The sequence below is a fragment of the Leptonotus elevatus genome, chromosome 20 (genome assembly GCF_054856555.1).
Source record: "Leptonotus elevatus isolate MCC_2025b chromosome 20, RoL_Lele_1.0, whole genome shotgun sequence".
Classification (NCBI taxonomy): domain Eukaryota; kingdom Metazoa; phylum Chordata; class Actinopteri; order Syngnathiformes; family Syngnathidae; genus Leptonotus; species Leptonotus elevatus.
In genome coordinates, this window is record NC_141258.1 from 4,336,709 (window position 1) to 4,349,366 (window position 12,658).

A 12,658-nucleotide genomic window follows, 5' to 3' on the forward strand; every position below is an offset into this window, starting at 1 on the left:
TGTGAGAATTAAAAATGATTAATTGTAGTTGAATGATAAATTAATTAAAAAAAAAAACTTGAACTGCAATCTGCCTAAGGTGAGATTCGAACCATCGCCTCCTGTTTACGGGTCAAAAATGTCAAAGTCTGTCCCATTGAAAATGAATGGGGAAAAGTTAAATAGTGCGAAAATTTTAACGTGGAATCAGACAATATATTCCAAGGAAGACGTGAATTTTTGAAGCAAGTTGAAAGTTAAACGGCGTAAATCGGATGTATTATGTGGGAGTTTTTGCGCGGCAAAAAAAAGTGTGGAGAATAAGAAGTACCTGAAATAATAATAAAGGTTAGAAACAGCATCAGTGCCGTCAGCATTCCCACAATAATAAATAATAATAAAATAGGAGCCGTATCAAATGTCTTTTTTTAGTCTATGTTGCGGGCCGCTGAAGAAAAGGCGGCGGGCCGTAAATGGCCCCCGGTCCATAGTTTGGAAACCCGTAAGGAGCCCTTTTCACATCGCAGCTTTTATTTTTAGCGACTGTATAGCGGCGCAAACAATATGTAATCCTTGAGACTTCCCTCCACGATGACTCACCACCGCATCGGCTGTCAGTGGCTCTTAAAAGGGCTGGCGGGCAAGACAATGCACGGCGATGACAGAAGGGGAGACAGAAAAAGTGCGAAGGAAGAAAAGTAAATTGAAAGAGAGCAATATTGAGCTGGGGGAGGGGGACGGCAAGCCGACCGACTTCCTTTTCAGCCGTGCGGTAAATTGTGTTGCCAAGGAAATGAGGCTTCAACCGCTCCCATTTATCGTTTCACAGGGACGCGGTGAAATCTGGGTGGCCTTCATTTGGCGCTTCGTGGTAAAATGCTGCAAAATTATTCAGAACCTGGACTAAATGTGAGATTGTTTTGTTTGTGTGTGTGGGGGTGTGTGTGTGTGTGTGTGTGTGTGTGTGTGTGGGGGTGTGTGTGTGTGTGTGTGTGTGTGTGTGTGTGTGTGTGAGAAGAGGTATTTCTAGCAGGAGAAAATGTAATATGCTGTAATAGGAGAAAACGACGTAAGAACAGTCATGCTTCGTTTGCCATTGATATGAATTAAAATGTGATTAATTTGTAGTAAGTAGCAGAAAAGATGAACAATGCAATGAAGCGATAGACCGATATGGTGTTTTCATGGCCGATACCGATTATTGGTAGTCAAGGACGCCGATAACCGATATTTGGAGCCGATATTCACTTTCTCAAAAGGGAAAAGATTGGCATCAAAATGTGAAAAAATACAAACTCCAGCTCTTAAATATTTGGGAATTTTTAAGAATATGTTTATTGAACAACTTTTAAGGTTTGTTAAATTTTGGAGTTGGTCAATAGACATCTTTGTTTTAAAAATCTAACAAAAAGGTCAATAAAAATGTAAGTAAATAGCTCCCAATTGTTTTCTACAGTAAATAAAGTTGTCCACAATTTTAATATATCTCAAGTACAGTATTAAAATTCAACTTATCTTAAGTTTTAATTTCAAACTGAAACAGAAGGTGCAGGGCCCAGCAGCATCTCTGAAAATTCCAATAACTAGTGCCCGGAAGTTAACATTTAAATTGATCGCATTTAAATTGATCTATTATTGGGGCGTACGATTCTTCAAAATGGCCGACGCCAACCCGATATTCGGTCCATCCCTACCGACGATACCTTGTTTGTTATGCAATAAATCAGTTGGGAAAGACGCACACTTAAGATGATTTACTGCCAAGGCTCCAAATCACCACTACTCATTTAAAAGTTATTAGCCTCATAATATAGATAATATATGCCGGGTCACCGCATTTATCAGTCCCACGCCAGCATTGTCTTCTATCATTATTAAGAGGATCGTTTCGAGGCTGATGTCAACCGATTTGGTCATAAAATACGACAAAGAATTTAAAAGTGTGCGGACCCAAAGTTCTGTCAAATGAGTGCATTCGACAATGACTCCTGGAGTTGTTCTGCTGTTGACTGTGTCAGTAAATAATTGTGGGGGGGTAGGGTTGGTGAGGTGGGGGGGGGGGGGGGGTCCTGAAAGCTCAAGGTCTGTTCATCAGCACGATCAGGACACTCCGGTTTGAAAGAGCACATCAAACGAGGTAGGCCATACGACAAGGCCGTTTTGCCGAGAGAGACGGTGGACCACCGTTACCATATATGGTCAGAAACAAATTAATGCACGATACAAACTCAAGTCAGAACGTTAAGAAGAAATGTCTCTCATAACATCCAACGATGACTTAAACCTTACAAACTTAAGTCCTCGTGGAAACGCGGTAGGCCGCCCGCACTGCTTTTTATCCGTTGCAAGCGCGACATTCGATGGTACGCTTATAAACGATGTTACACGTGCGCGCTGGGTTTGAAAGATGGGAAAGCTGTACACCAAAGCGTATGTTGACAGTGAGAGTGGGGGGGCGGGGGGGGCACTCCCGCGGAGAGACAGCATGTCCCGTGGAGCGCAGCCAGCGGACTTTAATGTCCGGGCTCAGCTTACATTTGAGTCATACGCAACATCATTGCAGAGAAGCTGGAAGGCCGGCGAGCAGCTGAGTAACTGACTGGACGCTTAGTCAGACCGGTCATTTGACTTTTAGGAGTACGTACGAACGGGAGCTGACTGTGATGTCAAGTGGCTTTTAGTTTCTCAAGAAGAAGATGACAGGAATGACTACTTTTTTTTTCTTTTCTTTTTTCTTCTCCAAAGAGGCGAGGCTGTCTGTAAATCATGGAACGTGGAGTTTTCCTGAGACTTGGGAATGTCATTGAAATCCGTGAAAAAGATAGTACAGTTGACATTTGAAACGGCCTAATAAGCTAGAAAATAATGACCGGTCAAAAATACTTCCTGGTTTTTGGTGCAAATAATTACATGAACATTGTGAAAATATTTCCATTTCGCAACTCATTCACACCCAAAAGCGGATTTGTTTTAATAGGTTGTCTTTCACTCCCCAAAGACGTATTTATACGTTTTTGGGTTTATTTTTATTTTTTATGCTCGACCAAAAAACAGCCAGCAGGTGGCAGCAGAGTATAAGAGATCAACCAGGGCCATGTTGCAAAAAGCTCTTCCCCCCACAGTTTTAAACAGATTTGTGAATAATGATGAAACTTAGTTATATTCGAATGCTAATTGCTGCAAAATGGAAACAGACAGAGATATACTTTTTTTTCCTGATGAGAGTGGAGACTCTAAACTTTCTATTGGTAGGTTCCACGTTTTTATAGCAAAAGAACACAATATTCTGTGGGCCTTGCAAAATCAGTCAAAATCCAGTAAAGCAGCCGGGAGCGAAGGTGCTTGCTTCAGTGAAAATAGCTGGGAGTGAATGAGTTAACAAAAATGAGCGCTTTTTTTTTTTTTTTTTTTGTAACAGCCAAATTTAAGAATGTCATTTAAGTGGTTGTCAGTGCGCCCTCCGGTGGACAAAATTAGCAACAACAATTCATTTGAGAAAAAAACTGCTTTGCTTTCTGTCCTCACGGGCCACATTGGAACCCCTAATGGGCCAGTTGCAGTACCCAGTTTGACACCCCTGGTATATAGTCGACCTATAATCGTGGACTTCCACAATTTCGCGGCTCGGTCTGAAATGTGTAACCAGCGATAAATAGGGGTTCACGTCTGTAATAATAATAATAATAAATGCATATATGGGCATGGGAGAAATACTTTCTTTATGTCTATCACTCAAATCCCTCTCGAGAAAAGCCATGTGGGAGTAAGCAGACCACAAGGGGAAGAGCAGGAAGCTTATCTTCCCCAAATCGAACCCCCTCAGACCAATATTTAGCTTGACGAATACTTAAGACGGTGGACCCAACTTTGCAAAACAGTTTGACACCCACCTTTCAGCACGCCGTGGCTGCTGTTTGGGAACTGGCCGAACGGACAGGGCAAGGAGGAACGGGCCCCGAGAGCGACCGTGGCTTCCAGAAGGGCTCCGGTCAGCAGGGAGCAAACAGATGTCCTCTGACCGCATGCGAGATAAAACCTAGAAAGAAAAAAAAAAAAAAAAAAAGAGGAACTAAGACAGGTGAGTCATTCAAAGGGAGTTTTCCCTTGCAAGTGCTCACTTAAAGGGAATGGAATGAGTAGGCTTATTTGCTAAATATTTTAGCTTCTCCGGTCATAAAAACGGGAGGAGGCCATCAAACATCATGAAATCAATTTTAGTCAGTTTGATCATTTTGAACGTGAATGGAGAGTTACACACAAGGCTATTCATTAGCCTGTCTAAGGCGTTTTGCATTGCTTGTTAGCATGAAGTTATGCTGACTTTTCCTTAACTCATTCACTCCCAGTCATTTTCACAGAAGCAATCCTCTGTTTTACTGGACTTTGACAGATTTTGCAAGACCCACAGAATATTGTGTTATATTGCTATAAAAACATGGAACCTATCGAAAGAAAGTTTAGAATCTCTTCTTTGCATCAGGAAAAAAGTACATTTCTATCTGTTTCCGTTTTACAGTAAATAGTTTCATCATTATTCACAAATCTGTTTAATACTGTGGGGGAAATTTTTGCAACATGGCCCTGCTTGATCTCTTATACTCTGTTGCCACCTGCTGGCCATTTTTGTGATAACTGCTGCTACTTTAGAGGCTGCATCAAAGCCTTCTGTATGCTCTAGCATTAAAAAAAAAAAAAAAAAAGTATAAATACGTCTTTGGGACACTTAAAACATTTAAAATATGTATGCGTTTTCGGGAGCAAATGAGTTTTAAAAAATTGCTATAATATATATTTATTTTGTTTGTGCAGAAAAGTACAAACCTGGGTGGGTAAGAAGATCCCTGGCTTGGATCAGGACGGGTGATCCGAGCCGGTGCAGGCGGACGCCCGCTGACAGGCGGCGGCGGCCAGCAAGAAAGTCGCAGTCTGATGCATCCAGATCCAGGCGGCAGCAGAAGCAACTTCTTGGCAGGGTGAGTCAGGTTAAGTGCGGCAGCATGTTGAACACTGTGTGCTACCTGGAGAGGAGCACAAGTGTGTCACTTCTAAGAATGCCGCGTGAGTTGGGGAGTATCAAAGTAGAGGCAAGTGGAGAAGAAAGAGCATAATTGGTGGGAAAGTGGGAGGCAGCAGACAAAAGTGAAAAGGTTGAAAAGGGAACATTTGGACCCTTTGCAATACGACCCATTTTGGGCAATTTTATGCTGCCAACTATGCTGGATGATGGTACTTTGCCTCTTTGCAGGTCCAGTGCACAAAGAAAGGTCCACGAAGACAATCTTTGAGTGAAGCTAGATATTTTACATTAGAAAAATGTCATGGTACATTAGCAAAAACAATACATTATCATTTAGGTCATTGCAAAAAAAGAAAGTTTAGAAAGTTTAAGTTATCAAATCATGTTTTTGTTCTGCCTGTTTGACAGTTAAGGCCATTGTACTTTCTTATATACTGTTTCTTGTATACTTTTAACCTCGGCCACTCCTCTTGGCTGACGTAAACCAGAATATAAGTTCAGTTTTAGCAAGAATGATTTTCTCTCCATTAAAATTGGACTCCATCACCCAAGCAGGCTATTCATTAACCTGTCTACAGCGTTTTGTTAACATTAAGCTAAGCGGACTTTTCCTTAACTCATTCACTCCCAGCCATTTTCACTGAAGCAATCCCCTTCGCTCCCGTCTGTTTTATTTTATTTTGACAGATTTTGCAAAGCCCACAGAATATTGTGTTCTATTGCTATAAAAACATGGAACCTACCAAAAGAAAGATTAGAGTCTCTTCTTTCAACAGGAAAAAAAAAAGTATATTTCTATCTGTTTACGTTTTGCAGCAATTAGCATTCAAATATAGCCAAGTTTCATCATTATTCACAAATCTGTTTAAAACTGTAGGGAAAGCAGCCTTTTTGCAACATGGCCCTGGTTGATCTCTTATACTCTTCTGCCACCTGCTGGCCGTTTTTGTAATAACTACCATTGCTTTAAGCCTTCTCTTCAGTTCAGAGGCTGCAAAAAAGCCTTCTGTATGCTCTAGCATAAAAAAAACATTTAAAAAAAGTATTTGGGAGCAAATTATATAATTCCAATCTTAAACGCGCTGGCCATGTCAATCTTCAGTTAGCTTAGCAATTAGCATGGCTTCTTCGTCTTTTTTTTTGTCTTCACTTGGTGAGAATGACACAGTTTACTGTATTCACCACCATGGAGGCGATGACTAGGAGCGACTAGTAGCACAGCTAAGTAGATGTACAATATAGCGCAGCTACCATAGCTTGTTGCTAGCTACTCTTGCTGTTTTTGAATTTCTGTGGACTAAAACTATATCATGTAGAAATCCGACTAAGCATCATTTTCATCCAAAAGACTAACACGAAGATGGCTGCCAAAAACCACAGATTTTCACTTTCTGTAGAACTTTTAGCTGTGTCCCAAATCTTTTGCCATCACACTGTTTCACTACACTCGCCAAATTAAGAGTCCATCTTTTTCTTCGCAAGTATTAAACAAAGATAACCGGTCCAAGTAGAGGGATGGGTTTCCTGCGTGGGGAGTCGGTCGTACGATCATATCTGGACCGTCCCAAAGGGAAATGGGAGCGACCAGGATGCACGTTTGCAGGGGGTGAGTGCCAGTTAAGTCACAGCCCCAAAAAAAAGAGAGAATATTCAGATGAATAGCTACCATTCGGATGTTTTTCTGATGACCTCTGGTCCCTCGAGAAACTTTTTAATGCCCAAAAAGCAGACATAAAGTCCACTAGATTAACAATGCCTTTTTCCACATTCAAGGGATAAAGCAAAATGGTGGACTTGGCCAACATTGTGCATAGCCCGCATGCCTTTCTTTGTGACTGTACTTTGCAGTTTGCTGCTTCTGATAGTATGAACTTTCTACACTCTGGCAACTTACACACAATCAACAGGTGTGTTCATATTTTTTTTCTGTGTTTGTGCAGGTGACCAACGTAGAATGTTCGCCTTCTCAAAACCTTCATTCCACATCGATTAACTCACTTCAAGCTAAGCCGTTAGCTCACCCGATGCGTCAAGAGGATCACAACTCAATGACGAATGAACTGAAACGTAACAAGGTCAGCATGATGACTTAAGCCACACCCATGAAACCCGGACTGACCAATCACAGCACACAAATTGAACGACATGCCAAGATTTTTTTTTTTTTTTTAGGAAGTTTTAGATGCTGCCATGGTGACGGACAGGGTTCGCTTTCTCCTCATTCTGTAATCGCTTGAAAAATGGGACTAATGGAGCCAAGTGTGAAAGTGTGCATGTAAGAGGAGAGGCCAACAACAAAAGACTCTGCAGGGAGCGTGTTACTGCCCCTGACGGACACCCGGCAGCTGCCGTCACACGCACGCACGCACAAACAAACATTCTTGTCCTCAAATCGCAAGCGAGCGCACACGGCATGCACACCCGCTTCCCGTCAAAATGTGCAACATTAGAGATGCGCGTGTTTACTGTCATGAGAATTATAGTCAACCAGAAAGAGAATGTTACCACTGCGTGCATGCGCAAAACCGACATGCTACGTTAGCCGCCACAAGTTCAGCCTTGGAGCTCGTGTTGCTCCAAGTATACAGGAAACATGTAATGGTGTCATCCTGTTTTTTTTTGTTTTTTTTTTGCCACTAATTGTGTAAGCCCAGTGAAAGTACATTAGAGACCACTAGTGGCAGCTGCTCCCCGCCAAAATCCCAATTTAGGGTCGTCATGAGGAGTAAATGTCCTGGTTGTACAAGCTAAAGTTATTACACAACTCCATGCGCATGGATTTTAGGGCTATTAAAAACAAAAGCACTTCAATGCATCAATCAATATTATAGCTCAACATGCAGTGGTGGTTCAACTATTTTTTTTACTTAATTTTCAAATTTAACTTAAGCAATGCTGTTCAGTTGAGCAAATTTGATCTGGATGAATCGTCTCCATTTCAATGCTTTCCTAAAAGGTAAAAACTGAAATCCACAATCAATCAATAAATGAATAGAAGAACATCCTTGGTGTATTTTTAATATTCATTCTCCCCTGGGTGCTATTCAGTCATAAATAATTCTAACTCCTGTGCTCGGCCACTTAAACCGACAACTGTCCGGCGTGGTCAGATCATGTGTCCTATTTGTTTAGTTGAGAAAGTCAGTGCCTCCCCAACTGCTAGTCCCAAATCCCATTCATAAATCCAGCCGTAAAAAATAATCATTTATACACCCACCACCTCTAAAGCAGCTTGCAGACACTTGGCCAGCGGAATCTGCACTTTTGGGAGCGTGTGTGAAGTTTCCATTAAGATCTATTAGCAATCCATTGGGTTTCGATTCTCTGCCCGGTAACAGCCATTCTGGGAGGGGATTAGCGGAGGGCAGAGTGGGGCACCGTGCAGATCTACTGAACTTTGAGCTGGAATGCGCGCATGCGAAGATGACCGCATACAAACCTGCACACGCACGCTCGCAACTCACGCCCGTGCCGATTTGCGCCTCATAGCAGGCACGCTAGGCAGCTTGGAAGCGTCCTCGCTGGAACACAACCACCCACAATCTTGACCTCTTGGCTCGGATGAATGCGAGCCACCACAAACACTCCCATACTCTCGCTCGCCATGACACACACAAATATTTTACTTGTCGTTAATATTGGTGCCTTGAGACGAGAGTTTAATTCATCCCATGACCGCGCTGGTAACTCACTCAGAGTCCCGCAGGGATCAGTGCTTATCCCATTATTGTTTAGTATTTATGTTGCCATGTAAGAAACAGATTTTGTGGCATTGTGCCACCTAAAGAATTTGGTGTTACAGTACATGCCTAGATGAATCGATGCTTAGCTAGCTGTAGCTAGCCAGGTCACGATATAGCTAGATAGATTAGATTATCATAGATAGCTAGATACTGTATAGCCTACAGAGAGACAAGTACTGTAGATACTGTAGCGAGATTTTTGTATAGTTTGTTGTGCAGTGAAGTCGAACTGTGGGACACAGCTAGCTCGCTAGTTATCTTAGATAGATATAGATTTGAGCTTAATTAGATCTCGCTAAGATAGCTAGCTAGTGAGCTAGCAAGCTAGCTGTGTCCCACAGTGCTACACCACTGCACAACAAACTATATCTTCAATAATCTCTCTATCTATCTAGTGACCTGGCTAGCTACAGCTAGCTAGCGAGTTACAGCTAGCTCAGCATCGATTCATCTAGGCATATACTGTAATACAAATTTCTTCAGGTGGTACAATGCCACAAAATCTGTTTTCTTAACGAAGCCTGCCGATGTACCGCAGCACGCGCAAGCCATCACACGGGAAGAGATAAAACACCCGGTGTACTCTCCCACGAAGCGCACAGTCGGAAGAAAAACCCACAGTGACATCACTTCTCCCGATAACTACTTTTAGACGTTTCATGAAAGGAAGGGTGAAGGTTAGCCCAGCCTGGTGGGAGAGGGGTCGCCATTAAAAGAACTCTTGTTATTCCGGTCTGTGGCCTCAGAGCTGAGGTCAGCGCAGAGACGTCAGTCGTAACCTTTTCCTTCTCGCAGGAGGCCCGCCACGCACTTGGTGGCCGCGTTACAGTATGTGTACATTTCTGGCTTTTCACAGCAAAGTCTGAACATGGTTAAATACGCTTATCCGCTGACTATGAAGATCTTTCACAGCACATTTTGGTTGCGAGTCACTGAATTGCATGGCCACCCAAAAGTGGCTTTAAATCAATAGCGCTTTATCTATTTCAAAAGGCGGCAGGTATGTTCAGCAGCTTTGGTATTTGAGGAACCAGACGTTTTTAAGCCTACCTTCCTTGGACTGCGTGCGAACTGTGTTAGGAGACATAAACCTGTTTTTGTTTTTGTGCATGTGTCTCCACGAGGTAATGTTTGCCCGTCGCAGACAGAGCCTGGACTTTCTCAACTTGATTAAGTTCTGTGCTTGTGGGGGGAAAAAAAAAAAAAAAAAAGTTGCGCGTAGGCCGGCAAATGTACGGATGTGTATGTTGCACTGAATAAGCTAAATGCTAAGTAGGGTTTGGCTTATTTATTGCCCGTACGGAGTCATCATCCTTTGTGAAGAACACGATATGATAAAATGACTTTGAGGCTGGCATTAATTTACAGGCTACATTTGGATACAAGGGGGGAAAAAAATGACAAGTCTTAGCCTTAATCATGCTGACTGATTTTTGTGGAAGTGGAAGGACCTCAAGGAAAACCTTCATTTTAAAGAATGCCTCTTGACTGAAAAAAAAAAAAGAAGCAGTTTAAAAATGATCGTATGATTTTTGGCTCCTAAATACAGATGGACGTCTGCTCGGCCTCGATTCATAATGCTGTGCTGAATTTCACATGGAGTTGCTTGGAGAAGAGCAAAGCCCACCCCCGGAGCTCTGCCTCGCACCTTTTACCAAGCTCGCAGCGTCACACCGTGTACACAGTCAGTGGGTTGTGTGTCTGGGGACACACGCTAAGAGCATTGGGTAAACAATGAGGCAATGAATGGAGAAAAACGACAAACTTCTAAAATGCAAAAACTGTCACAGCATGCACTGGATTGGACATTGGCAAGTTTGATGCGACACAATTGCTGACTTTTATTTTTCACATTTAATGGCACTAAGCAGACAATTGGTTTAAAGCTTATTATAGGAGAAGAGGTCAGCGTGCAGAGCTTGAGAAACGATCCTCATAAAGTTAATACAATCAGCGTGTTGGATTTCGAGGACAATCGTGCACTTGATAGATCTCGTTTGCTCCTCTTATCCTCAGGGGAGGAGAAAACTGTTTAGTTTTATAGAGGGAAGACAAGTTACGGTTACAAAATTGAGAACAACAAAAAAATACAATAGTGTAATTTTCTGCTTTTATATTCGCCGGAGACGACGTTTCATAAAAAAAAAAAAAAAAAGAAAACCACCATACGTTTTTTGTTATTTTACAATTTGTCTAATACAAACCTAAGAATGACCCCCAAAATGTCAACATTAGGCCACGTTGAAGTCCCAACAAGCTGGAAGTCATTACCCACACATGCAGCCAGTGGGACCCTTTCACACCACACTCCCCCTCATTTACAGTTCTCATGATGTCATACAACACGGGGCTGCGACATAATCGCGCAAAATGCCGGCGTGACAGTCCCAAGACTTGCATGATGGATGTTCTTCCGTTCTTATATGCAAGAAAGTTCTACAACATGTAAGGCGTGTGCAAAATTAGGCATGATGTCCAGTTCATCTTTTTTTTTCTTTTTCTTTTTTTTTTTAAAGTAGACCCATTCAGAGTCGCATTCAACCATTTTGCCCGATACCAAAGTAGCATAAAACTCACAAAATTCATGAATGAAAAGATAAAAACTATTACTTACAGGAAACGATTACTTACAGTTCAGATACAAATTCATCCAAATCGCTCGTCTGAGAAAGCACATATAAAAAAGTAAAAAAAGAAAAAGGTGGGTACAGGAGAGTAAGACTGATGAAGAAAGAGTGGGAGTCTGTACTCTCTGCATCAACAAAGCTCACAAAAAAGAGAGGGAGCGAGAGAGAGAGAGGGAGAGAGAGACGAGGGAAGCAAATGAACGTGAGGGACAAAGCAAGAAGAAAAAAAAAAAAAAAGAGAGGCCGATATCTCTGCCTTGGGTAACCCCCATATTAGGTTATAAGGCAACGGGCCGGCAAGATGCTATCGGTCAGCGCACTGTAAACACACAAAGATGGAAGGGGGAGACGCTGGTATTGTACATCAGTTTTCAATCGATCCTCCTCCCGCGTGTGTACACAATGTGTCCGACAAAACCTCAGAAGAACCTCGCTGTGTGTTTTCATGGCTCAAAGTCATCTGGTCACGTAAAGTATCAAAAACACGATTGGTTGGTCGTTGGTAATTGAAGGTTTATTTGACTTACTGGCCATATTTTGTTAGCTTCATAGCATAATTGCCTGAAATGACTGTAATACTGATGTGCTTGTTAAATATTGTGTTATTTATTTATGTCTAGGTATATTCTTAATGTCTGTCAAAAGTTGAAAGGAGGCAACTAGACTTGCAATTTTCCTTATTTTTGGAAAATTTTCAAATACGGCTTTCGGTAAAAGCGTGCTAACGCGCTAATGATTTAGAACCTAATTTAAAATATCTGTTGCATGGAATTGTATTAATTTATTCCCAACAGTATATTGTCTTTGTTGCATTTCTTTTTGATAGCCACTTCCAGTATTTGTATGTCAGTTGTTTTTTTTTTTCTCCGTCCAATTAGATGTCAGTTTCAATGGTGGCCGGTAACCACTGTCAAGATAAACAGCCGTTTCAAAACTGCTCAAACTTTCCATCAGTGATATGATCTTGTTTTTTTTTTTGTTTTTGCGCCATCAGTACAGGCAAAGTGACACGACTGCTCCTCAGTGAGCCGTGGCGACTTTTCTCGTTTGTCAAAAAAATCCGACCATCACTCTTCAACGTCACGCTTGAAATGAACCTTTGCAAACAGCTACGAGAGTTAGCATGGCTACAATTAGTGAAATAAATACTATAGACTTGCTACCAAGGCACGATTATTATCTTAACTAGCTAACTAGCATGGCTGGCTAACATCAGCTCGTTTTCCGGACAGTTATTGTATATTTACCCAATCATTTCAAAATAATACATTTTAGAGCTGTAATTCCTTGAA

At 41.8% G+C, this 12,658-nt stretch overlaps 1 protein-coding gene across 4 annotated transcripts in view; it reads right to left on the reverse strand.

The window, feature by feature from the left end:
• plce1 (phospholipase C, epsilon 1) overlaps positions 1-12,658 on the reverse strand; it is a 55,921-nt gene that overhangs the window by 28,310 nt on the left and 14,953 nt on the right. For all 4 annotated transcript variants that reach the window (XM_086064657.1, XM_086064655.1, XM_086064656.1 and 1 more), the window contains exons 5-6: positions 4,801-4,997; positions 3,870-4,015 (exon numbers count right to left, since the gene is read on the reverse strand). In XM_086064657.1, coding sequence (XP_085920783.1) covers positions 3,870-4,015; positions 4,801-4,997 — 343 coding nt within the window. The remainder of the gene's footprint in view (positions 1-3,869; positions 4,016-4,800; positions 4,998-12,658) is intronic.